The sequence below is a fragment of the Suncus etruscus genome, chromosome 5 (assembly GCF_024139225.1).
Source record: "Suncus etruscus isolate mSunEtr1 chromosome 5, mSunEtr1.pri.cur, whole genome shotgun sequence".
Taxonomy (NCBI): domain Eukaryota; kingdom Metazoa; phylum Chordata; class Mammalia; order Eulipotyphla; family Soricidae; genus Suncus; species Suncus etruscus.
The window spans coordinates 17,555,381-17,581,138 of NC_064852.1; the positions used below are offsets into that span (position 1 = coordinate 17,555,381).

At 50.6% G+C, this 25,758-nt stretch overlaps 3 protein-coding genes across 3 annotated transcripts in view; 1 reads left to right on the plus strand and 2 right to left on the minus strand.

Annotated features, from left to right (window-relative positions):
- Positions 1 to 25,758, minus strand: part of ASB6 (ankyrin repeat and SOCS box containing 6) — a 370,010-nt gene that overhangs the window by 166,469 nt on the left and 177,783 nt on the right. The gene's annotated exons all lie outside the window — the stretch shown is intronic.
- C5H9orf78 (chromosome 5 C9orf78 homolog) lies at positions 1,743 to 13,889 on the minus strand. Its single transcript, XM_049774082.1, has 9 exons — positions 13,744 to 13,889; positions 10,627 to 10,686; positions 8,116 to 8,167; positions 6,607 to 6,677; positions 4,898 to 4,975; positions 3,762 to 3,959; positions 3,193 to 3,329; positions 2,769 to 2,867; positions 1,743 to 2,053 (listed from the first exon to the last, which is right to left on the minus strand). Exons 1-9 carry the CDS (start codon positions 13,824 to 13,826, stop codon positions 1,962 to 1,964), a joined length of 870 nt encoding a protein of 289 aa, XP_049630039.1. The 5' UTR covers positions 13,827 to 13,889; the 3' UTR covers positions 1,743 to 1,961.
- USP20 (ubiquitin specific peptidase 20) overlaps positions 14,154 to 25,758 on the plus strand; it is a 33,700-nt gene continuing 22,095 nt past the window's right edge. The window contains exons 1-3 of the mRNA XM_049774002.1: positions 14,154 to 14,312; positions 23,541 to 23,638; positions 24,765 to 24,860. Coding sequence (XP_049629959.1) covers positions 24,780 to 24,860 — 81 coding nt within the window. The 5' untranslated portion in view covers positions 14,154 to 14,312; positions 23,541 to 23,638; positions 24,765 to 24,779. The remainder of the gene's footprint in view (positions 14,313 to 23,540; positions 23,639 to 24,764; positions 24,861 to 25,758) is intronic.

Below are 25,758 nucleotides of genomic sequence, written 5' to 3' on the forward strand. Positions count from 1 at the left end.
GTGGTCTACTCTTGCTAAAAAAGAAAACAAACCCAAGTTTCAGGAAGGCAGTGCATTCATTCTTTGGTCTTCTCCCACCAAGCTGTTTTCCTTCTTGGGAGCAAAAGGCTTGTGTGTTGGAATTCCTGAAACTGTTCTTGCACCTTTTCACTGTGTGGATTGTTTCCTGTGTCAACAGTTGCTTCCAGACCTGCATCTCTCCAGGTCCTAGTTTTGGAGCTTGAGGCTTCCTTCAAAGGACCAGGAATGAAACCAAGGTCCACTGCACATAAGGCAAACTCACTTCCCCTGTACCATCATCATCTCAGATCTGACCAGTAACAAGCTATTTGTTTGGGGACACACCCAGCAGTGCTCAGGGCTTAGCTCCTAGTTTTGTGCTCAGAGGTCATTCCTGGTGAGGTTTAGGGGATTGATTATATGTGGTGACCAGGATCAAACCTGGGTTGGAAGCATGCAAGGCAAATGCCTTCCCCACTGTACTATTGCTGCAGTCCCAGTAATATACAATTTTTACAATGGACAAAAGGTCCATGATCTTGGTAGGATTTAGGATTATTGGAGCTGACTGGGATGAGACTGTATCTGTTGCTCCCCCTTCTCTAGCACTGTTTTAGAAGATGTGAGATATATGAACAATCCATACTTGGGCTTCTATTTCCTCCTTTTGTTTTTTGGTTTTTGGGTTACACCTGACAGTGCTCAGGGGCTACTCCTGGCTCTACGCTTAGAAATTGTCCCCGGTAGGCTGGGAGACCATATGGGATGTGGGAATCGAACCACCGTCCTTCTGCATGCAAGACAAATGCCCTACCGCTGTGCTATCTCTCCAGCCCCTACTTCCTCTCCTTGAGGAGCTGAACAGGACAATTTTTGTTTTTAGGCTACACTGGCAGTGCTCAGTTGTTACTTCTGGCTAGCTCAGGGCACTATATGGAGTGTGAGGTGCTTGCTACTATACTATTCCTCTGGCCCCTTTTTTGTTTTGGGGCCATACCTAATAGTGTTCAGGGCATCCTCCTGGTCCTGGTGGGGCTCAGGAGTCTTGAATCAAACCCAGATGCGTCACATGCAAGGCAAGTACCTTCCTGGCTGTACTATTGCTCTGGCCTCAGGCTCGCTTTTCCCTAACATATTCATTTCATCATTGTTAACCCTCACAAGGCCTGAATTTGAGCCTGCCCATTCATTCCCTGAGAAATGCCAGAGTCTCAATTGAGGACTAAGAAGAAAACTGAGGCACACAAGACCCCTGACTCTACTGGCCTGGCCTAGAAAATGGGGGTGGTTATTCCTGCTCCACTTACCCCAAGAGGAAAATGTGGGCTGTGCTTATCTAGGCAGAAAGTAGCTACTGTGAGAGGATCAAGGAGTCCAGGGGACCCCTCCCTAGGATCCAAACAAGATCCTAGGATCTAAAACAGACTGTTTCTTGTTCTGCACTCGAGGGTCATTCCTGGCGGTGCATGGGAGACCATATTGAACGCTCGGGAACCCAGGTGGGCCACGTGCAAGACAAATATTCTACCCACTATATTACCACTTGGGCCCCATCTGCCAAGCTGTTTGGGGCTCACCCTAACTGAGTCAGTTCCTCCGTGGATGCTCTGGCTCCATGGCCAGTGGGTTGGGCCATGCCTTTGACTCTCATCCAGGTCCTTGCAAGGAGAATCCAGCCCCATCCCAGGCTGCATCTTCGCAGCTAAGGCTGCGACCTCAGCACCAAAGAGGAGGACACCAGGTTCTGTACAAACCATTTAGTGACACTTGCAAGAATAGAATTTGGACCTCGTCAGAAAATTACAGTCTCATCTGCAAAGGTTTCCATATTCAGTGCCCAGAGCAGCTGAGTGGTGGCACTGTCAGGCCGAATAGTCCGGGCTCCTGCCTGGGATCCTATCCACAACAGGGGCCACATCTGCCCAGACATCCCCATCTCTGGCTGCTTGCTGGTGCCATCATCAGTAGCGCCGGTTCATCTTCTTGAACTTCTCATAGTGGTAATCGTCTGTGGCCTTCTCATTGGCAGGCCGCTTGCGATTAGGCGGGGACCCTGGTGGGAAAAAGAGGAAAAGTTAGTGCCAGCTGCCAACCCCTCCCAGGTCTGAGCTCTGCTTAGGCAAGGCCCAAGTCTCCCTGCGTTGGGATGGGCAGTGTGCCATGGGAATGTATTTTATGGCCCAGAAGTGAAGGAATAGAAAAGGGCCAGGGCTTGGAAATGGTGGTGTTCCAGGGTCTGACACTATGGACAAGTGCTGCTTCTGTCTTTACCACTTTGGTTTTGTTCTTGTGGTTTTATGATTTTTTTTTTTTTAATTTTTGAAGGGGATCAATACCCAGCTGTGTTCAGGACTGACTCCTGGCTCTGTACTCAGAAATCATTCCTGGCAGGCTCAGGGACCATATGGGATGCTGGAGATTGAACCCTGGTTGGCCATATGCAAGGCAAGTGCCCACTTCACTGTACTATTGCTCCAGCTACAACTTTTTGTAAATAATAACAAAGATCCGGACAGTTTTTTTTTTTCCTGAAAGATGGGCCTGGTGGCAATGTGGGCTGGAAAGCCTGAGGAACTTTGGAGAATTCTGCTTGCTGTGGTCTCCGCTGGTCGCCAGGCCACAACCTCTCTACAACAGCCCAAAGGAATGGGGCAAGGAGATGGAGACCCGGCATGGCGTGGCCAGGCCCCAGCATGCAAACACACAACAGGTGCACCCCTGCCTCCTCGGAACCCCCCTACCCTCTCTCCACCCCAGGCTTCACTCACGCTCGGGTTCCGGTCGCTCTGTGTCACCCACTCTCAAGGGCCGTGCTTTGGGCTCCTCCTTGTTTCTCCGGATGGGGGCATTGAGTTCCTCATGATAAACTGGAACCAAAAATGGGGCGAGGCATGAGGCGAAGGGCAAAGAGCAGGCAGTTGTGGGAATAGGACATGGGGAAGCACAGGGAGGGGTGTAGGGTTGTGGGGGCACGAGGACTGGATGGGTTTAAGAATAGGGGATATCATTTAGGAATAGGCTGCAGGGAGGGACATCTGGTATAGGAATGGGATACAGAGCAGTGAAATGAAGGAATAGGGTGAAGGGGTGCCAAGATACTGGTACAGGCATAGGGTGCAGGGATGGGATGAGAAGTGCAGGGGCACAGGGACTGGGGACAAGGATGTGCTGAGGTGCAGGGGCACGGCTCACAGCGGTTGTGCTGCACGTAGTTGACGGCCATGTTAGTGGGCACAAAGGATGTTTCACTGTCCTTCTTCTTGTTCTGCTGCTCAGCCAGCAGCCGGGCTTTAGCATCCTCTGTGGAAATGATGTTCTTGATCTTGGCACTGTGTGAGACAGGTGTGGGGTTAGGCCTCTTGCCTGGCATGCACTGCTTACAGGAGTGACTTTTCTTGGGGCACAGTTCTGCAGCTCTTGGCAACTGGCCAGGCTGCCTGGCAGCAAGATCACCCAGCTACACAAGGGCAGAGCCCAGTGGGAAGGAGGCAGCCCTCCACATGATGGCCTGGGTCCCTTTTCCCAGCACTAGTATCTTGGATTTTTTTTTTTTTTGGGGGGGGTGTACCTTGCTGTGCTCAGGGGTTACACTCCTGACTCTGCACTCAAGAATCACTCCTGGCAGGCTCAGGGACCACCTGGGATGCTAGGGATCGAACTCACGGCAAATGCTCTTCCTACTGTGCTATCGCTTTCACCTTTGGTGGGAAGTCTTGAAAAGATGCACAAGCAGGGTTGTAGTAGGTGGGTAAGGAACTCACTCAATGCCCAGGTCCACCTCGGGGATGCCGCTGAGCATCTGGTTGGACAGCATTTCCTCTGTTTTCTTGGCTGATGCTACACGGATGTTCTCAGGTAGCTCGTACAGACAGTCCTCGGCATTTCGAGGCTTTGCCTTCTGTTCCTCCTGCTCCACAATCCCCTTCCGCTTCTTCAGCTCCGTCTCGATGTATTTCATCCTGCAGAGACAGGCACAGGATCAGGGGAAAGGGGGGCAGGGCAGCTGGACAAGTTCCAGGAGTTTCCAAAGGGTCCCGGAAAATGGGAAATAGAAAAAGTAACTTGGGGGCTGGAGTCATAGTCCAGCGGGAAGGCGATTGCTCTGCATCCAACCCAGATTTGATCCCCGGCATCCCATAAGGTTCCCCAAGACTTCCAGGAGTAATTCCTGACTGCAGTACCAGGAATAATCCCTGGGCACCACCAGGGGTGGCCTCAAAACAAAATTAACAAACAAAAAGTAACTTGGGAGATTATTTTGTTTGTTTGTTTTTGTTTTTGGGTCACACCTGGTGGCACTCAGGGGTTATTCCTGGCTGTTCACTCAGAAATCACCTCAGCAGGCTCAGGGGACCATATGGGATGCTGAGAATCGAACCAGGCAAATGCCCTACTGCTGTGCTATCTCTCCAGCCACCCAACTTGGGAGTTGTTTTATTTTCTCCTGAGCTTATGGCTTTTCAACTAGAAGCACCAGCTTCTTTGACATAATTCATTTTGACCCAGTATGGAAGGTTCTTTGAAAAAAATGCGAAGGGAAGCTGGGATTTGTTTGATGAACTCACCTGTTGGTCAAATAAAGGTGAACAAGCACCATGTTTAACTCTAAAAAGTTCAGGACAACTATTAGCTGGCCAGGACTCTGAACTTAACCCCTCGTCCCCATTAAAGAATTCAAATCCTCCATCTAAGTGAGGTAACAGGCCATACCATATATACTCCTTCTGGCTAATCCTACCTCTGTGGTGGCTGCCTTGCTGGCTGTAGTGGTGACACCTGTCTCCTGGACCCCCTAACCCTGGATATGCCCAGCTCCCAGATCCCCCAGCTCTGGAAATGTCTGTCTCCTGGACTCCACCTCCCACTCCACCCCCCCACCCATGACACCAACACTTACATGTCAGCATCCTCGTCCCTACGGTTGGTCTCTGCAGAGAACGATGTCCCAAGGTGCAGATCTTCCTCTTCACTGATCCTAGAGGGGAATAGTGGCAGGTGCCCCAAAGTCACCTCCCTGAGAGGTACAAGGGTCCTTCTCCCAAAACAACCAGCCCATCATGAAGGACCAAGCAATAGCACAGTGGGGAGGGTGCTGGTCTTGTATGTGGCCGATTCAGATTTGATCCCCAGCATCCCAGAACATCCCCTGAGTGTCCCAAGAGTGATCCTTGAGCACAGAGCCACGTATGAGTACATAATGAGGGGGCGGGGCCGGCGAGGTGGCGCTAGAGGTAAGGTGTCTGCCTTGCAAGTGCTAGCCAAGGAAGGACCGCGGTTTGATCCCCTGGCGTCCCATATGGTCACCCCAAGCCAGGGGCAATTTCTGAGCGCTTAGCCAGGAGTAACCCCTGAGTATCAAATGGGTGTGGCCTGAAAAACCAAAAAAAAAAAAAAAAACAAAAACAACAACCAACCAAACAAACAAAAAAAACATATTGAGGGGGCGTGCAATTGGTTCAGGGGCGAAGGAAGTTGACCCGGGTTTGATCGTCTGCCCCACTTCTAAGTGCATCCCCACTCTATGGAGGGGCCCTTGAGCCCTGCAAGGAGCTGACCTCGAGCACCTCAGGGTGTGGCCCAACCCCTCTTTTCCATGTTTCCAGGGATAAGGCTGGGAAAATAGTTCTGAGACAAAACTAGAAACAATAAAAAAAGAAACTAATGCTCCCAACTGCTGGGCTGGAGTGCTTCCGGCACAAGTAGGCATGCTGTGACTCCCTCATCATTTGGGTACAAGCGTTTCTATGCCTTTCTCATCACTGAGAGGCAGACCTCCTGCATGAGTTTGAAAAGCCAGGAACGGTGCAACTCGAAGATTTCTGGCTTTTCTCTAGGTTGGAGAGATAGAGCCTGGGCTTGCCTCCCGCTGACCCAGTTCAATCCCCAGCACTGCTGTAAATCACAGAGCAACATGGGATGTGACCCCCAAAACCAAAAACAATGTTGTTTGCTTTTGTCATTTTTTAATGTGTGTGTGTCTTAGTGTTTTTATGTGTGTGTGTCTACGTGTTATATGTATTGTATGTATGAGTGTATAAGTATGTCTGAGTATGTGTTAGGACATTTGAGTTTGTATATGAGTGAGTGGTTATATGAGTGAGTATATGTTTATAAATGTGTGAGAGTGATTGTGTGTGCATAAGGATGTGTGTGGCTGTACATGTGTAAACGTAGGTGAGTGTGGTTGTAGGAGTATATGATTATGTGAGAATGAATGTGATGTGGTTGTGTGTGACTGGCAGTGGGGAAAGCCTGTGGGACTGAACCCCACCACTCACTGGCTGGCCCCATTTTCTAGTTTTTCATGTTTCTCATTTGTTTTCCCTACACCTAGTGGTGCTCAGGGATTCATCTTAGCCCTGTGCTTGGGGATCACTCCTGGTGATGCTTGGATGACATGTTGTGAATCAAACTGGGGTTGGCCAGGTCAAGGCCAGTGTCTTACCTGTTGTGCTATTTCTCTGACCCCTTTCTTGTTTTTAACCACATGCTCTTGATAGTCCCCACTGAAGACTCCAGAAAATTCCATGAAAGCAGCTACTGCAGGCCCCACCCCAGGGGGGCTGTGCACGCGCATGCAAAGAATGGGAGTCGGGCAGCACTTACTTATCTTTGCCCCTTTCCTTTAGCTTCTTCATATCCACCATGCCACCTGTCTTCATCTGGAAGGGGTCATCCTGCAGAGAGAGGGCACAGCAGGTGAGGAACACCCTTCAGCATTAGACAGTTTATTGATTGGTAGGGGAAAAATTTACAGGGTGCCAAGGATGTAACTATGGGCCAGTCAAGTGTCTTCCCGCTGCACTATTTCACCAGCCCATTGTATTTTAATGAATTAATGAATTAATTAATTAATTATACCTGGTGACACTTAGGAATTACTCCTGTCTATGCACTCAGAAATCAATCCTGGCTCGGGGGACCATATGGAATCGAACCTGAGATCGAACCCAGGCCCATCCTGGGTCAGCTGTGTTCAAGGCAAATGCCCTTACCTCTATGCTCTCTCCGGCTCCTTATTTTTATTTATTTATTTATTTATTTATTTATTGATTGATTGATTGATTGATTGATTGTTTTTTGGGTCACACCCAGCAGTGCTCAGAGGTATTTCCTGGCTCCAGGCTCAGAAATTGCTCCTGGCAGGCACGGGGGACCATATGGGATGCCAGGATTCGAACCCATGACCTCCTGCATGAAAGGCAAATGCCTTACCTCCATGCTATCTCTCCGGCCCCTGGCTGGCTCCTTATTTTTATATTTAAGAAAGAAAATTGGGGCTGGAGAGATAGCATGGAGGTAAGGCGTTTGCCTTTCATGCAGGAGGTCATCTGTTCGAATCCCAGCGTCCCATATGGTCCCCCGTGCCTGCCAGGAGCAATTTCTGAGCATGGAGCCAGGAGTAACCCCTGAGCACTGCTGGGTGTGACCCCAAAACCACAAAAAAAAAAAAAAAAGAAAGAAAATCCAGGGGCCAGAGTGGAGGCATCTGTCTGCCTTGATGGTGCTAGCCTAGGAAGGACTGTGGTTCGATTTACCCCCCCCCCCCCCCACCGGTGTCCCATATGTTCCCCCAAGCCAGGAGCGATTCCTGAGTGCATAGCCAGAGGTAACTCCTGAGCATCATCAGGTATGGCCCAAAAAAAAACAAAATAAAAAAAAGAAAGAAAGAAAATTCAGGAGGCCAGAGTGATAGCACAGCGTTAGGGCATCTGCCTTGTCTCAGGTCAACCTGAGACAGACCTGGGTTCAATCCCAGCATCTTATACGGTCCCCCAAGCCTGCCAGGAGCAATTTCTGAGTGCAGAGCCAGAAGAAACCTTAGTGCTGCTGGTGTGCCCAAACACCCCCCCCCCCCCCCGAAAAGTCCAGGAGTGTCCTCAAAAACAGCACAGTAGAGAGGGTGTTTTCCTTGTACGTGGCTGACCAGGTTCAATCCCGGGCATCCCCAGGGTTTCCCAAACCTGCCAGGAGTAATTTCTGAGAACAGAGCCATGAATAATCCTGGCATTACTGAGTGTGGCCCAGAAATACCCCCTAAAGATCCAGTCCACCTTCCCAAATAAAAAGCAGCCCTATCTCTCATGCTAAGGAGAAATTCCCCCCCATACTCACCACTAAAGTGGTCTCTTCTTGCACCTTCTCCCCCACGAGCAAGGCCACAGCACTAAACAAAAAGGGGAGGGGGAGAGGGAGAAATGGTCCAATTTAGGATGTAGAAAAGAGTTGAGAAGCTTGTAGGTCACAATTATTGCAAAGATCAATGCTGAAAAATTTGAATAAACAGGGCCTTATTGGAGCCATAGTACATCAGATAAGGTGCCTGTCTCACATGTAACCCACCCCCCCCAAGTTTGATATGGTCCCTTGAGCCTCCCTAAGAATGATCTCCAAGTGCAGAGGCAGGAGTCAGCCCTGAACACTGCTGGATGTGGCACTAAAGTTGAAATAAATATATAATGACTTTACAGCTATGTCAAACTATGCCTCAATAAAGATAAGACAGGTGGGGCTGGAATGATAGCAGAGCTGGTAGGGCATTTGTTTTGCATGTGGACAACCCAGGTTCAATCCCCAGCAACCTATATGGTCCCCCAAGCCTGCCAGGAAGTGATTTCTGAGCTCAGAGCCAGGAGTAAGCCCAGAAAACCACAAGGTGTGGCCCCAAAACAAAGGTAACAACAACAAAAAGACAGACAGGTCTGAGTAATAGCACAGTGGACAGGCCGCTTGCCTTGTAGATAAACCCAGTTTTATTTATTTTTTTTGAGTTGTGTCCAGGGCATGAATCAAGCAAGAGCACAGACGGAAAGCAATGCTGGATAAACAAAAAACTGCTCTGTTCTTGGCTGCTCTTGAGCCAACCCAGTTTGTTTTGTTTTGTTTTGGTTTTTGGGTCACACTCGGCAGTGCTCAGGGATTACACTTGGCTCTATGCTCAGAAACCGCTCGGGGGACCACATGAAATGCCGGGATTCAAACCACCATCCTTCTGCATGCAAGGTAAATACCTTACCTCCATGCATTTCCCTGGCCCTGAGCCAACCCAGTTTTGACCCCTGTGGTCCAAACCCTATGGATTCGACCCCCATCATCCCATATGGTCTGTTGAGCTCCACCAGCAGTGATTCCTGACTGAAGACTCAGGAGTAACCCTTGAGCACAACCAGGTGTGGCCCCAAACAAACACAGAAGACACATTAGCCCTGAATAGGAACAGTTGAAATATTACACATCCATATGGGAACAATGTCACAATGAATTGACACAGCATAGAATAGGGTGAAGGGCCAGTACAGACAGTAAGTTATGTGCCTGGAACACAACTGACCGAGGTCTGATTTTTTTTTTTTTTTTTGGTTTTTGGGCCACCCCGGCAGTGTTCATAAGTTATTCCTGGCTCTGGCTCAGAAATCGCTCCTGGAAGGCTCAGGTGACCATATGGGATGTTGGGGATCAAACCTGGGTCTGTCCCCGGTCAGCAACGTGCAAGGCAAATGCTCTACCACTGTGCTATTGCTCCAGCCCCTGGGTCTGATCTTAAGCTCTGGAACAGATCTGAGCTCTCCTGAACTCTGGCAGGAGTGACCCCTAAATGCAGGACCAGAAGTAAACCCTGTGTAGAGCCAGGTGTGGTCCGAAAATAAACACATCAAAAGAAAAACATCCAATAAAAATGAAGCTTCTGGGGCTGGAGAGGTGGCGCTAGAGGTAAGGTGTCTGCCTTGTAAGAGCTAGCCTAGGACGGACCGCGGTTCGATCCTCCGGCATCCCATATGGTCCCCCAAACCAGGAGTGACTTCTGAGCGCAAAGCCAGGAGTAACCCCTGAGCGTCAAATGGGTGTGGCCCAACCCCCCCCCCCCCCAAAAAAAAGAAGCTTCTTCTCATCTTTGCAAAGAGAGAAAAAGAGTGGTAGGAACATAAAACAATGGGTACCTTTTTGTTTGTTTGCCTTTGAGAGACACTCAGGGCAAGAGTGACACACTTCCATTTTTTTGTTTGTTCTGGGGCCAGACCCGGAAGTGCTCAGGGGTTACTCCTGACTCTGTGCTCAAGAATCATTCCTGGCAGGTTTGTGGACTATATGGGATATTGGGGATTGAATCCAGGTCGGCCACATGCAAGACAAATACCCTCCCTGCTATACTGTTCAGGCCCTGACACAACTTTCTGACCTAGTGATGTGCTTCTGGAGCAGCACCTGAGTCTCTGGCCTGAGTAGGATTATCCTGGTTAAAAACTTGCATAGAGGGCCCGGAGAGATAGTACAGCGGCGTTTGCCTTGTAAGCAGCCGATCCAGGACCCAAGGTGGTTGGTTCGAATCCCGGTTCCCATATGGTCCCCCGTGCCTGCCGGGAGCTATTTCTGAGCAGACAGCCAGGAGTAACCCCTGAGCACCGCCAGGTGTGGCCCAAAAACCAAAAAAAAAAAAAAAAAAAAAAACCAAAAAAACCCAAAAACAAAACTTGCATAGAATGAGGTTTTTCCTTCTATCCCCTGTTCCAGTCAATGTGACATATCCAGCGTGTCAAAAAAAGAGAAGAGGAATCTGGGCAGACCTTCATTTTTCTTGTCCCAACTCCTCCTCCTGGATACCCTTTCTGCCCCCTCCATGATACCTACCTCACCCCATTAGGCCTCTTCCTCAAATTCTGTACCTCTCGGGTTTCTTCCAGTTTTAGTCTGGAAAATAAATAAATAAATAAATAAATAAATAAATAAATAAATAAATAAATAAATGAAAAGAGCAATGCAGATTGTGGTGTTCCCTCCATAGTACTTAGACAAACACAGTTCCCACAGACAACCTGTCTTGCTTCATGGTGGGGCCACTGGGCCAAGTGACCCTGAAGGTGAGCCTATGCTTAAAACCCATTGGGGACCAGGTCCCCTTTGCATATTGGGGGCACCCCCATGGCTAGGGAAGTGGTCCAGGCAGAGCATATCCTCCCACAGATGAAATGTGTCCCATCGAGCTCTGGAGTCTATTCCTGGCACCCCAAAAGTAAAAAAGGAAATAAATAGAAACCTAGGGCACCTCTCACCAAAATGAGGCTTGGAGCAGGAACTTATCAGCAGAAATAGAATTTATTCCTCCATAAAAGGTCACAACCACTCCTACACATAAGGCACAGGGATCCACGTGTCTTAAATATTTTTTTTTTTTTGTGGGGCTGGAGTGATAGCACAGCATTAGGGTGTTTGCCTTGTACGCTGTCGACTTGGGATGAATACAGGTATAATCCCCGGTATCCCATATGGTCCTCAGAGCCTGCTAGGAGCGATTTCTGAGTGCAGACAGAGCCAGGAATAACCCCTGAGCACCGATGGGTGTTGCCCAAAAAACCAAACCAAAACAACAACAAAAAGATGAGAATCTGCAGTGCCGCTGGGTGTTGCCCCAAAACAACAACAAAATAATGGTGCTTAAGGTATGGCCCTGAGTCTGCACTCAGGGGTCACTCCTGGCAGGGGCAGAGGACTTTATAGATTGCCAGGGATCAAGCCTGGGTTGGCCACCTGCAAGGCAAACACCCAGCTCTCTGCACTCTTTCCAGTTCTGGGTTCCAAATTCCCATTCTATTTTTTTTTTTGGGGGGGGGGGGGGTTTCACACCCAGCAGCGCCCAGGGGTTACTCCTGGTTTTCTGCTCAGAAATCACTCCTGGCAGGCTCAGGGGACCATATGGGATGCCGAGATTCAAACCACCATCTTTCTGCGTCTAAAGCAAACGCCCTACCACTGTGCTATTTCTCTGGCCCCTCATTCTTTCTTTTTTTTTTGTTTTTGATTTTGTTTTTTTGCCCACACCCAGTGACGCTCAGGGGCTACTCCTGCCTATGCACTCAGAAATTCCCCCTGGCTTGGAGGACCATATGGGATGCCGGGGGATCTTACCAGGTCCAAGCATGTGCTAGGCAAATGCCCTACTGCCTGTGCCACCGCTCTAGCCCCCAAATTCTCATTCTTTTTAAAACTATCTACTGGAAGCTTGCTTTAGATGAAAATTGTTTACAGGGACCAGAGAGACAGTATGGTGAATAATGTGTTTGCTCTGCATGTGCCAGAAAAGAGTTTGATCCTCAGCACACCTGCATTTTGTCCCTGGAGCCTTACCATCCAGATGTGATCCCTTAAGCAGGGAGCCAGGAGGAAGCCCTGAGCATAGAAGAGTGTGATTTAAAAACAACAACAAAGTTGTTTGCAATTTGTATGTAATGTGTCATGCTGAAATTATTCTAAAGTTGGCTTATCACCCCCAAACGCCCACTAGTATGGTCCAACGAGAGCACTACTGGGGCTTTATCAGTATCAACCAGTCACAGTCACCTTGACAACTGCAGTAGCGTCCATCACATGATCAACCCTTGAAACTGGCACATCTCAAGGTTTATGGAGTGTCTGGGCCAGAAGCTGCTTCTGAGTCAAACAACTGCTACAAGGTTATTCAGAGACACTGACTCCCAGAGTCAGCCTGATGTCAATCAACTCCTTAGTTTTCAGGAAACAAGGAGCAGGCATTACCTCCTTTACCTCCAAATAAAGAGGAAGCTCAAGCGTGAAATAGTCTCTTTTTAACAACTTCCTGAGCAGCCCATTATGCCTACCAACACCACTGGGCACTTTCCCTCACGGATCCAGCTCTAGAAAGAAGGGAATCTGCCTGCATTCTGCACAGGCAGCTGGGCAGCAAATTCCAACCCCTTCAGTTCCACCCTCCAAAGCCAGCCTTGGTTAAAGTTACACCTCAAGTGAATCTAAACTTTCTGGGTTTTGCTTTTGGGTCACACCAGCGGTGCTGGGCAGGGAAAGGATGTGGATCCTGGAGTGCAGTGGTTTGAACCGGGATCCACTGCACGCCAGGCAAACGCCTTAACCGCCAGTACTATCTCTCTGGTCCCACCTTCTCTCTGCGGGGACCAATACCCCTTGATTGACCTATCGCTGGTTTCGACCTATGAAGTTTCTGTGTTGATTTTTCTTTCTTTTGGTTTTTGGGTCACACCCGGCAGCGCTCAGGGGTTCCTCCTGGCTCTACGCTCAGATATTCCTCCTGGCAGGCTAGGGAGACCATCTGGGATGCCGGGATTCGAACCCCTGTCCTTCTGCATGCAAAGCAAATGCCCTACCTCCATGCAATCTCTCCGGCCCCTCTGTGTTGATTTTCAAAAACAAAAAACAAAAATGAGGTGTGCACTGCTCATGCAAGACCCTCGACCAGGGAGGGACCCATACCGGCACCCCATAGGGTCTCCCCAAGTCCTTGTAGGAGTGATCACCAGAGCCAGGAGGAGAAAGGCCTGAGCATAAATAAACCGGAGGAGGGCCCCAAACAGAACATTAAATCCCCACCCAAAAATAATGTTTGCTAAATACCATGATTTTTTTCGGTGACATCGTCCACAGCGACAAGTTGATACCTAAACTGATTTGCATGGGGCTGGAGAGATGGCAGGCAGTAGGGCGTTTGCCTTGCATGCAGAAGGAAGGGGGTTCGAATCTTGGCATCCCATAGGGTTCCCCGAGCCTGCCAGGAGCGATTTCTGAGCGTAGAGCCTGGAGGAGCCCCTGAGCGCTGCCAGGTGTGATCCAAAAACAAAGAAACAAAATAAACTGATTTGCAAAGCCAGAGCTCAAGTAGATGCAATACAAGTAGATGCTTCCCTCATTTGCTTCCCCTCCCTGCACACGAACAATCCAAAGGGGCTCTGTCTCCTCCAGCTTCTCTTGGAAACTCACCGGACCTCCTCCGAGTCCTGATCGTCCTCATCAGACTCCGACTCGGCCCGACGCCGGCGGAAAGTCTTCCCAGTGACAGGCATGGTGGCTGCAGGCCCCAGGGCCCGACCCCAAAGCCTCCCAGTTGGTGGTCCCGTCTACTTCCGGCGCGCGGTGATGACCTCAGAGCGCCTAGCCCCTCCCCAGTCCGCCCCTATTGGCCCTCCGCTCGCTCGCCACGCCCTCTCCCGTGACGTACGATGATGAGCTCAAAGCCTCCAGGGCCCCGCCCCACTCGGGCTCCTATTGGTTCTCCGCTCTCTGGTCACGCCCTCTCCCGTGACGTTCTCTATCGTTATTGGGCTCTCGGAGAAATGAGGCGGGGCAGTTCCGGCCGAGCCCCCCACCTGGACGCGACGCGACGCGACTCCCCGGGAGGAAGGACGCGCTTGATTGACAGACAGGCGGTGGCGACGGCAGGTGAATTTCAGGGCTGCTTCTGGGGCGTCGTAGTCGGGCCCCGATCCCGGCTCTGCTCGCGCTCACGGGGGACTGGAGCCTGTCCTGGGGCGGCAGAACGGCCGGGCCAGGTGAGCAGAGCCCAGCCGCCGCCCCTCTCTCCTCGGCTCTGGGGGTCCCCTCTACCCCGGTGCTCCACTTCCAAGCGTTCCCGGGCTCCGAGGCTTCTCGTGGAGCCCCGAAGCTCCACGTCAAGTCATCACTTTCTTGGGGGGCACGCACGGGATGCACGCCTTTACGGGGAGCTGACTTGCATTCTCTGGGATGCAGGCCCAGACCTACGTTCTCTGTGGATGGGAAATGGGGACAGTGCTGAAATTTGGGGTGCTGAGTTCTAGGACCCATCTTTTGGTCCCCCGGGGAGAGACCCCCACAGAGGCCACCACTACCAACACTGCTGCAGGGTTTTGTCTATTTTCTTTTGCAACCCCCAAACTCTGGCCTGCATCCTCTGCCCCCCAATTTCTGGAGTCAATTTTATTTCCAAGCGCTTCAGAAATAACTTCAGATGCATATAGGCATCCAGGACCTTTAGGGTCCCCCCCTTCCCCAACTCTGGCCTGCCTCCCCCGTTCCCCAATTCCTGGAGCCAATTTTATTTCTAAGTGCTTCAGAAATTACTAAACGCCTGCCTATATGCATCCAGGACCTTTAGGGTCCCCTCCTCCAAAACAAAAACAAAAACAAAAAACCAGCAGCATTATTTTCTTTTCCTCAATGCAGGCTCTGGAAGGAACTGGCTCTTAGGGAGCCGTGCCAGGTAGCAGCAGGCCACGGTCCAGGTGTGATCTGGTTGAACCGGATGGTCAGGGCCACAGAAGGAGTTTGCAGGGTGCAGTTGCAGGATGCTGAGGCTCCAGGACCCGCTGTCCCCCGGGATGCTGAGTTAGACGATGTAGCTGAGCAGGATGTAGCTGAGCAGGCAGGCACCAGCTTTCCTTAGCTGCCCATTTGCAAAGTGCCTGCCTGGCACCGGAAGAGGTTGGGGGAGTGCTGGTCAGGGCTTTGACTGCCAGCTTGCTGCTCGAGAGTTGGCTGGGGGAGGGAAGAAGTAGAAGAAGCAGAGAGGTTGGATCCTGCTTCTGGAAAAGCTTTTCCCGCATGGGAGAGCCTAGCTGGAAAAAAAGAAATCCTTCCTCTCTCTCTAGAAAGTTCTCCTGGCAGATGCTTGTTCTGCACATTAAGCTGAGTCAAACGGCAGAGGCAAGACTTCTTGCAACTATCCTTTGGCTTTAGGCAGATTACAGACCTTCAAACCTTGCCCTCTTCTGTTATGAGGTGATTATTGCTGTTTTTATTGTTGTTGGGCCACACTCAGTGGTGCTCATGCTTGACCCCTTGGCTCAGTGCTTGTGGTATTTGGGGGGCCATGGGAATAGAACCGGCACCAGGCCTGTATGTGACTGTGCTCCAGCCTGCTAAGCCATATTCCTGGGTGTTCCTGGCCCCAGGGGCTCCAAGGGGCTTCCCACTGAAGGAGGGGTTCCCTGGGGAGCTGCCATAGAAAAGCTGGAAACTTTGCCAGTAGCTCTCTTGGGGCTTAACTGCTACCATCTCGTGAGTTGCGCTACTTAGCACTAAAGGAAAGTTCTGGAAGGCAGTGACCTTTTGAATCCTCTTTCTCCCTTGAAGTCCCAGGGAGGCAGATACTTCTATCACAGGGTAAGACCAGGGTCTCCACTGACACTCACCAGTGGGACTGAGATGTAGAAATGGAGCCTGAAAACAGCGAGGGTCACATCTGATGGGGGTATCTGTGTTGAGGAGATATGGCCCATTAAGGTTTTCTGGACCTGGTCAGAGATGAGGTGAAGCAGCTTTTCAAGGCATCCTGAAAAGGTGGGACCCTGTGTTTGGGGGATTTTGCTTGTGTCATGAAGAGTCCATCCAGATTTGGCCCAACTGCAGGTATAGGCATGTGGACTTGTTTCCGGGCTTGGCGAGCAGAAGTGATGGTATTTCTCAATTGAACCCTAATGAATGTTCCAGACTGGGGGCTGGACATTCGGATGCTGCAGAAAGTAGGAGCTTTTTTGTTGTTGTTGGTTGGTTAGTTTGACACCTGGTGGTGCTCTGAGCTTACTCCTGGCTCTATGCTCAGAAATCACTCCTGACAGGATTGGGGTGGCCTATAGGATGCTGGAGATCAAACTCAGGTTACCCAAGTGCAAGGCAAATACTCTCCTCCCTACTGTACTATCATTTTGGCCCCTTTCTTTTTTTCTTTAGTTTTTGGGCCACACCAGTGGTGCTCAGGGATCACTCCTGAATCTGCACTCAGAAATCACTACTGGCAGGCTTGGGGAACCCAATGGGATGCTGGGGGATTGAACCTGGCTTGGCTGCATAAAAAGCAAATGCCTTCCCCACTGTGCTGTCACTCTAGCCCTCAATGGCGAATTTGAGCTGATGGTTGGCATGAGCCACAGCATGGTCTGCCTGGGTGCTGGGTCTTGGCTTTGCCATCTGCTGGTTTACCATGTGGCTGTGGGCAGGAAATCATCCTATGTCCTGGTCAGAGTCCTTCCAGTTCCCTAGTTCCTGCTGGTTATCACTTGGCCATGCCTTACAGGCTGCCTCCTGCCTTGTGTTTTTAGGATCTCGGCCTATCTTCTGCTTCTTGACTCTAACTCTGAGGTGCCCTGGAATCCGGGCACCCCTCCAGTTTCTAGCCCCTAGGGATCACGGCTGCCTGGGAGCCCAGTACTGCAACATGGGCAGGAGCAAACTCAGGGCGCTGCAATGCTGTCTCCCTAGACCTCAGGGGGTCATTTATGTAAAGTGGAAAAATGCTTGGGAGAAGACTGAGGGGGTCTCCTCTCCCCAAGCACCAAGTGGGCTTGAGGGGGAGAGAGCTCCCCACTCATGCCAGGCTGGTGACTATGGAGCTGCTAGTTCTATAAATCGGGCTTAAATCCAATCAGTTCCAACACTTCTCCAAGCCCCTCTGACTACCTCCGTTGGAGAGGGTGCGGGGTGACAGGAACTTGGAATGGATTGGAGGAAGGGGTGTGGATTTGAGAAAATGGAATTTAGCAGCAGAATGAAGGGAATGAAGGAAGGGAAAGGGGAGGCTAGAGACCCCTGGGGGTAAGAGGGGATGGAGTGCCCTGGAGGTTAGTAGGAGGTTAGTAGGAGGCCTGAGTGCTAGGCCACAGGACCTGTAGCCAGAACCTCCAGAAAATAATGAATAATGGGCACCCAGGCCTGTGCTTGGCACCTGAGGCCCTCGAGGTACTGCGGGTCCTCTGAGGAAGTTTCCCCTCTAGCAGCCTGGGCTGGAGACCTGCCCACCCACTGCTTCCACCCCTCCTATGTTGCTGACCTCTAGAGGGGCAGTGGGTTGTGGGGGAGTAGTGCTTCAGCATGATAGGGAACACATAGTCCTACCAGCAGCTCCCAACAGGCCTGTGCTCGCTCAACAGGGAGGCTCCTCCTTAAGCTTTTGTTTTCTTCTTCTTTTTGTTGTTGTTGTTTTTGTTTTGGGGTGGCACTTAGAGATTACTCGAGGCTCTGTGCCCATAAATTACTCCTGGCAGACTCAGGGAGACCACATGGGATACTGGGGATTGAACCCAGATCTGCTGTGTGCAAGGCAAAGGGCCCTACCCACTGTGCTATTGCTCTGACCCTAGCTTTTATTTTCTTAATTTATTTTTATTTCTGGGTCACACCTGTCAGTGCTCAGGACTGATTCCTGACTCTGTGCTCAGAAATCACTCTTGTCTGGCTCTAGAGACCCTATGGAGTTGTTGGGATCAATACAGGTCAGCTGTGTGCAAGGCAGGTACTCTTCTCGCTATATTATCCCTCCCGCCCACCTCCTTGAGTTTTGTTTTTTTGATTTTGTTTTTGGGCCACACCTGGCGTTGCTCAGGGGTTACTCCTGGCAGGCACCGGGACCATATGGGACACCGGGATTCGAACCAACCACCTTTGGTCCTGGATCGGCTGCTTGCAAGGCAAACGCCACTGTGCTATCTCTCCAGGCCCTCCTTGAGTTTTTATATTTGTTTATTTGTTTTGAGGCTACATCTGGTGATACGTAGGGCTGATTTCCTGGCTCTGCACTCAGGGATCATTTCTGTCAGGGCTCAGGGGACCCTGTGGAGTACTGGGAGTATCAAACCCAAGCTGGCTGCATGCAAGGCAAGCACCCTTTCCATTGTCCTCTCTGTCTGGCTTTCTGAGCACACACTGTCGATGAGGTCAGATGGCTGGGAAAGAGAGGCTCTGAGTGCAGACCCCTCCTTGCTCACTTCTTGCTAGGTGGCATCTGGTCTCTGAGGAGTGCCCCAACCCCATTGTCCCAGTGGAAGCTGAGCCCAGCAGTTCCTGCCTGCAGCCCCAGCCCTCAGAGCTGCTTTCTTTTTTTTTTTTTTTTTTGGTTTTTGGGCCACACCCGGCGTTGCTCAGGGGTTACTCCTGGCTGTCTGCTCAGAAATAGCTCCTGGCAGGCACGGGGGACCCTATGGGACACCGGGATTCGAACCAACCACCTTTGGTCCTGGATCGGCTGCTTGCAAGGCAAACGCCCTGTGCTATTTCTCCGGGCCCTAATGCTGAACTTTTTGACGCTGAGTCTGAGTGAGCTTTGTCCCTCCCTAAAGTCACCCCATCCCCCTTTCCTGCTCTGACTTCAAATGAAAGAAGTCATGAGAGATACTGTTGGTATTTTTGTTTTGTTTTGTTTTGTTTTTTTGGGTCACACCTGATGGCACTCAGGGGTTACTCCTGACTCTGCACCCAGAAGCCGCTCCTGGCAGGCACAGGGAACCATATGGGATACGATCCGAACCATCGTCTGTTCAAATCTGCTGCGTGCAAGGCATATACCCCTACTGTTGTACTATCTCTCTGGCCCATGTGTTTTTTTGTTTTGTTTTTGTTTTATTTTAATTTGGTTTTTGGGCAACACCCAAAAACCCAAAAAGTCTTCATAAGAGATTTCTGTGTTTTTCTTGTTTTGGGTCACAACGGGCAGCATGAAGGGATTACTCCTGGCTCTGAGCTCAGAAATCACTTCTATCAGGCTTGGGGAACCATATGGGATATATGGAATACAAGCTGGGGTACTGCATGCAAGGCAAATACCCTACCCATTGTACTATAGCTCTGGCCTCAGGAATTTTGTTTTTGTTTTTGCTTTTGTTTTTGTTTTTGGGCCACACCTGGCAGTGCTCAGGGGTAACTCCTGGCTGTCTGCTCAGAAATAGCTCCTGGCAGGCACGGGGGACCATATGGGACACCAGGATTCGAACCAACCACCTTTTGTCCTGGGTCGGCTGCTTGCAAGGCAATCGCCGCTGTGCTATCTCTCTGGGCCCTGTTTTTTTTTTTTTTTTTTAAGGGGGTTTATTACACCTGTCAGTGCTCAGGAATTATTCATGGCTCCATTCTCAGGGATTACTTCTGTTGGTGCTCAGGGATACTGGATATGGAATACTGGGGATCGAACCTGGGTAACTGTGTGCAAGCAAGTGCCCTCCCCACTGTAACTATTGCTTTGACCCCAGAAGGGGAATCTTGGAAGGCTCTGGTTTCTGTGTTTGGGTCACAGCCAGAGAAGCATGGGGGAAATTAGTTAGGGGATACATCTAGTTTGATGCTCAGGGGCCTTCCTGGGTGTTCTGAAGATTTACAGCATTTGGGGACTGGAGAGATAGCATGGAGGTAGGGTGTTTGCCTTGCATGCAAAGCATGCAGAAGGACGGTGGTTCGAATCCCAGCATCCCATATGGTCCCTCGAGCCTGTCAGGAGCGATTTCTGAGCATAGAGCCAGAAGTAACCCTTGAGTGCTGCTGGTTGTGACCCAAAAACAAAAAAACAAAAACAAAAAAAAAAGATTTACAGCATTTGAAGGCAGGTAGACAGATCACTCTTTAGCCAGTTCTGTGACCTCTGATCTCTGCTCTAGAGCTGCTCTGATTTCTCGATTGTTCCTAGGTCATCCCCCACAGTGATTCAGGCCCCCGTGTTAGCCTTGCCTCTGGGTGCCTTCCAGCTGGTCAGTTGTTCAGCAGGACCAGAGAGATACATCCTGTGGGCAGAGACGGTACTTTCATTCTATTCCCGGTGTCATTTTTCCCGAGGTCAGAGCCCCAGGAAGTAAGCTGGGTTCCTCAAAAGGACTATTGATGTTGGGGGGTGGAGAGGGACCCTCACTCACTGCTGGGGGGGATGTCAACAGGGCCAGTGTTTAGAAAACAATATGGACACTTCCCCACAAACTAAAACTAGTGTGACTTTATGACCTAGCAAGTCCACCTTGGGGCATGTACCCTCAAAGATCCGAAAACCCAAACTTAGAAAAGCCAACAGGATGCATGCCTCTGTGCAGCACTCTCTCTCTCTGTCTCTCTCTGTCTCTCTCTCTTTCTCTCTTTCTTTCTCTCTCTCTCTCTCTCTCTCTTTCCATTTTAGACATTATGATTTACAATCTTGTTACTTGCGGGACACCCTGCACTTTCCAGCATACAGTCCAAAGTGATTGTTTCCAACTGTTATTGCCATAATGGTCCCATCTCTGCCTTAATTGCATCCTCCCCCTTCTATTGTCTTTGGGCATCATTTTCATAGTATGATTAATTTTTAATATCCTGCAGATGGGTGCGATCATTCTGTCTGTCCCTCTCTCTCTGACTTATTCCATTCGCTCCTGCATCTTGGCTGACCCTGCAGTTTTCTGGTGGCTCAGCACCCTTTGCCCACCTGCCACTCCACCCCACCTGCCTCAGGGCATCCTGGATAGTGGAGCCTGGAGCCAGGTATCTGATGGAAGGTCCCCTTGGACCTGTGACTCATTCCTGCCACACTGTCTCCTGAGTTAGATATATGGCTAGTAGGGGTCCTAGCTGGATCCCTGAGCACTGCTGGGTGTGGCCCCAAACAAAATAAAGCAAACAAATAAACAAGCAAATAAATAATGGGGCTGGAGAGTACAGCAGGGAGAGCTCTTGCCTTGCATGGGGCTGACCTAGGTTCGGTCCCTGGTACATATGGGATATATTGACTTCACAGCCCTGAGCACAGAGCTAGGAGTAAATGTGGAACACTTCCAGATAGCATTTGCCTTGTGTGCCACTGGCCTACTAGCCTGGCACCCTGCTCTGAGCACAGCCAGGTTTGAACCCTGAAAACAAAATCAGTATGAAGAAGGTAAGCAGTGATGGAGGCCAGGATTGTCTCTGCTTCTGTCTTCCCTGTATGAAGAGAGCGTAGGCATTTAAGATGAAGGGCCAAAGAGAAAGTTAAAAAAAAAAAACAACCAGCCAGCCACAGAGACAGTATAGGAGGGAAGGCACTTGCCTTGCCTGTGGCTTCCTCTGTCAGGACACTTGTTCAGAAACCTGGCACCACACCTGATTCCCTGAGCACTGCCCAGGGTCATTTCTAAGCACAGAGTCCCCTAAGAACCACCACCTGTGACCCCAGACACTAAAAAGAGAATAGCAAAACTGGGGCCAGAGATAGTAGAGCAGGTCAGGTGCCTGCCATGTGGCCAACCAGGGTTCAAATCTGCTCCTTGTGTTTTCCCCCTGAGCACCACCAGGAGTGATCCCTGAATGTCTGTTTTCAAATGAAAAAGACTGGATATTCAACCACAGGGTTCAGAATGGGCCTCTGAGAATCTGGGAAAAGAACAAGGAGAAAGGGAAATATTTTGGGGCAGAGAGAGAATACAGTGGGGAGGGCATTTGCCTTGCATGCAGCTGACCCAGTCTCTATCCCCAGTACTCCTTATGGTCACCTAAGCACTACCAGGAATGATCACTGAGTGCAGAGCCAGCAGTAAGCCCTGAGCACTGTCAGGTGTGGTCCCCCCAAAAAAACAATAAAAGCTAAATCTTTTCAACCTCTGATCACCAGTTATGATTTCCCTTTTTTTTTTTTTTTTAAGAGGGGTGAGATTGGTGGTCACATGGCAATGGTCAAGGATCACTCCTGGCTCTGCACTTAGGAATTATGCCTGGAGGTGGGTTGGGGGACCATATGGGATCCCAGGGTCAACTCAGGTGGGTTGCAAGCAAGGCAAGTGCCCTTCCTACTGTGGCCCCTGTTCTAGTACCATTTGTTGAAAAGCCTGTTGCATTAATCCTTTCGGTCACTTGAGCACTCTGTGGTTGAGCCTGGCTATTGTCTGTTTTTACTCTTCCACATGGGCTAAGGAATCAGCTTGACTGTGTCTTTCCATCCAAGATCCTGCCACGACATAGCTTGCAATGGCTTTGGTGGCAGATCTATGTGGAGCGCCATGTATTCCTAACCAGATTCATCTGCTTATCCACGAACATGGTCTATCTTTGCTTCTGTAGACTTGTATGATTTCTTGGAATGGGGGGAGATTCACTCATCGTTGTATTTAGTGATGACCCCAATCTGCCTTGTATCATGTGTCAAGTCACCCGGACCTGACATTTATGATCATGTCCATAATCCCACCACACCTTTCCAAACAGCACTGCATTGTGTGTCGTTGTCTTCTTCTGTTTGCGTCTCTCTTGGAACATGGACCTAGAAATAGTCGATAGCCTTCATTCTCTTGCCCCTTCTTAGCTGTTTGCCTCCTGCCACCTGGCAGAGATTGAGTGAAGAATGCCAGGAGCCAGGAGCCAGAGAGATGGTACAGTGGATAGGAAATTGGCCTTGCATGTGGCCAACCTGGGTTCGATTCCCTGCATACCATAGGATCCCCTTAGCATTACCAGTGTTGAGCCATGAGTAAGCCCTGAGCACAGTTGAGTATGACCCCCAAAATTAAAAGACAAGCCCAACCCAAACAAGCTCCAAATCTAGCTTCCAGTGAGCAGGCCTGGAATTTGGACCTTAACCCCAGGTTGTGTGACCATTTGAAATGTTCCTTTCTGTTGCCTCAGCCATCTCTGATCTTGCCCACCTCTGGGTGACGGGGATCCACTGTGGAGAGCAGGACCATGGCCACATGTGGATGGGCCAGGTGGTGCCTGTAGTCTGGTGTTTCCAAGACTTGGGGGTCAGTGATTCTGAGCTTCTGAATTCTATGGAGGCAGAGAGGAGAGTTTGGGCAGGGGGCAATGGGGTGTGAATGGCAAGAACCTTCTGCTAGGGCCCAAAAGGTGTAGTATGCAGGGGGCGAAAGGGGGTATCCCAAGCCACCTTTGGCAGACCCAAGGTCTTGGGATTGCTGGAGTCAGGTGGAGCAGGGGCCAGACCAGGGCTCCCTTGCCCAAGCCACTTCAGCTGGCCCTTACTTGCGGTGTTCATGGTCCTAGAATGTCCTTTAGATGTCTGTCAGCACCATGTGCTTGTGTCTCCATAGGCTTCCCACCTGAGACTGCACCCCCTACACACCACTGCCTGTGACCCCTGGAGAATGCAGGTACTTGCTGGTCCTCGGAGGTGCCACTGTCCTCAGAGGTAGGTGCAGGCCTCCCCACTGCCCAGCATCCCTAAGCACTTGGGAGGTAGAAGTGGTTTTGTAGCTAAAATAATGGAATTGAAGTGATTTGTTGGGGAGGAGGAGTCACACCTGACTGTGCTCAGGGAATTCTCCTGACTTTGCACTCAGGAATCACTCCTGGTGGTGCTTGGGGGACTATATGGGATGCTGGAGAAAGAAACCAGGGTTGGCCACATGCAAGGCAATCACCTAAGCCACTATACTATTGCTCTGGCCCCAGTGACGGGTATTTTGGGGGTGGTGCTCAGGGGACCCTGGCTTTCCCTCCTGCAGGTTCTCAGCAGTCATGCCAGTGGGTCAATGTCAGGTCCCAAGGGTGCGGTGCTGCTCTGGCCCTGTAGTACTGGGGATCCCCAGACTAATCTGGGGGTTGTTGGTGGCCTCCAGGGCTGTACTTGACCATGCCCTGGGGGGCCAATGGATGTCAGGGATCAAGCTAGTTGGCCATGGTAAGGTAATTGCCCTCCCCACTGTAGTATGACTCCGGCCTCATATCGTCTTCCCGTCAAAGCCAGAGCCTCCTTTACCTCAGATCTTCTATCACCTCCACTAATTCTCCTTCATCTGCTCAAATCTTCCCTCTTCTTGGATCCTCCCTCACCATCTCACATCCTCATCTCCACAGATTCTCTTTCACCTCCTCAGTGCCTTCCTTACCTCAGATTCTCCCTTATCTCTTTAGACCCCCCCGTCTCACCTCCTCAGATCCTCCATCACCCCCAATCCTCTTCACTTCCTCATATCTTCCCTCATTTCTTCAAATCTTCCTTACCGTGAACCATCCCTCACCACACATCTTTTCTCACTTCCTGATCCTCTCTCACACCTCAGGTCCTCCCTCACCTCCTTGGGTCCTCCCCTCACCTCCACAATCTTCCCAGAATCCCCTGGGGAGGACAGGCTGCTCCCCTCGCTTAAGTGCTAAGTATATTCAGGCTACTTCAGTAGCTTCCAGTCAGAGAGAAAGAGAGAGTGTTTTGCTGATAGAGGGGGACAGGAGAGCTGAGTCATGCTCCAAATCAACCAGGAGCCCTCCCCACACCCACCCTCCGCATGTCTGCCTGCCTGTTTTTCTCTCCCTAGGTGAGCCCAGCCAGCATGGGGAACGCCAGAGACTTCTGCCCACACCTTGACTCCATCGGGGAGGTGACCAAAGAGGATTTACTGCTCAAATCGAAGGTAAAGGCTAGGGCTGTGAGGCCCCAAGATCTTAGGCCACAGCGGGGCTGGCCCCCTGCCAACTTGGGCTTGGGCATTGGCATCAACATTGGCAGGTGGGGCTGGCGTCTGCTCGGGCTCTTCTCTAGGCTCTGCCTTAATTGCACTAACCACCACTTTGCCTGTCCACCTGGGAGCCTTGGGTGCTCTGCCCATTAGCTGGTGGCACGGTGCCCACCCACCACCTACTCCAGCCAGAGGTAAGTCCTGCCAGTGCTGATACCAACATAGGGAGGCCTAAGCCGGATATGGATCTTGGGTTAGGGCCCGAGTGTTATCATCTTACTAGTTAAAATTTTTTGGTTCAAAAGTGAATCAGTGGGGTCGGAGCAATAGCATAGTGAATAGGGTGTTTGCCTCCCACACAGCTGATCCTGGTTCAATTCCTGGTATCCCATAGGGACCCCAAGTCTGCCAGGAGTGATTCCTGAGTAACCCCTGAGTGTTGCTGGTTATGGCCTCAATTCCCCTGTCAAAAGTAAAGTGGCTGGAGAGGTAGTGCAGAGGCAAAGGTGACCTCAAGCCCTCACACTGAACCCCATTTGGCCTCACAAAACAGTGGGTGCATTCACTTCCTAGAAGAGAGAAAGCCTGAGGAGAAGGCTAAGCCATGAAGTGTCTGGCCTTGAGTGAGTTAAGGCCCTGGATTGGAGCCCTGGCACTGCCAAAAAAGAGTTAATGAGCTGAGTTGAGCCATTTCCTCCTCCTCCCATGCCCATCTGCCTGGCATAGCCCAAGGTCCTAGGATAACCACCAACCATTAGTTTCTATTTTGCCAAATTTTTTGTTTTGGCCACACCAGACAGCGTTTAGGGTTTACTCCTGGCTCTGTACTTAGGAATGACTCCTGGAAGGCTCC

What these genes read in the sequence shown, in the direction of transcription:
- C5H9orf78 (XM_049774082.1), bottom strand. Translation starts at nt 13,826, where the DNA reads ATGCCTGTCACTGGGAAGACTTTCCGCCGGCGTCGGGCCGAGTCGGAG. An exon ending in GAGGTGGACCTGGGCATTGA is followed by an intron (nt 3,330 to 3,761) that starts GTGAGTTCCTTA and finishes TGTCTCACACAG; the next exon opens with TGCCAAGATCAAGAACATCA. An exon ending in CTACGTGCAGCACAACCGCT is followed by an intron (nt 2,868 to 3,192) that starts GTGAGCCGTGCC and finishes TTTTGGTTCCAG; the next exon opens with TTTATCATGAGGAACTCAAT.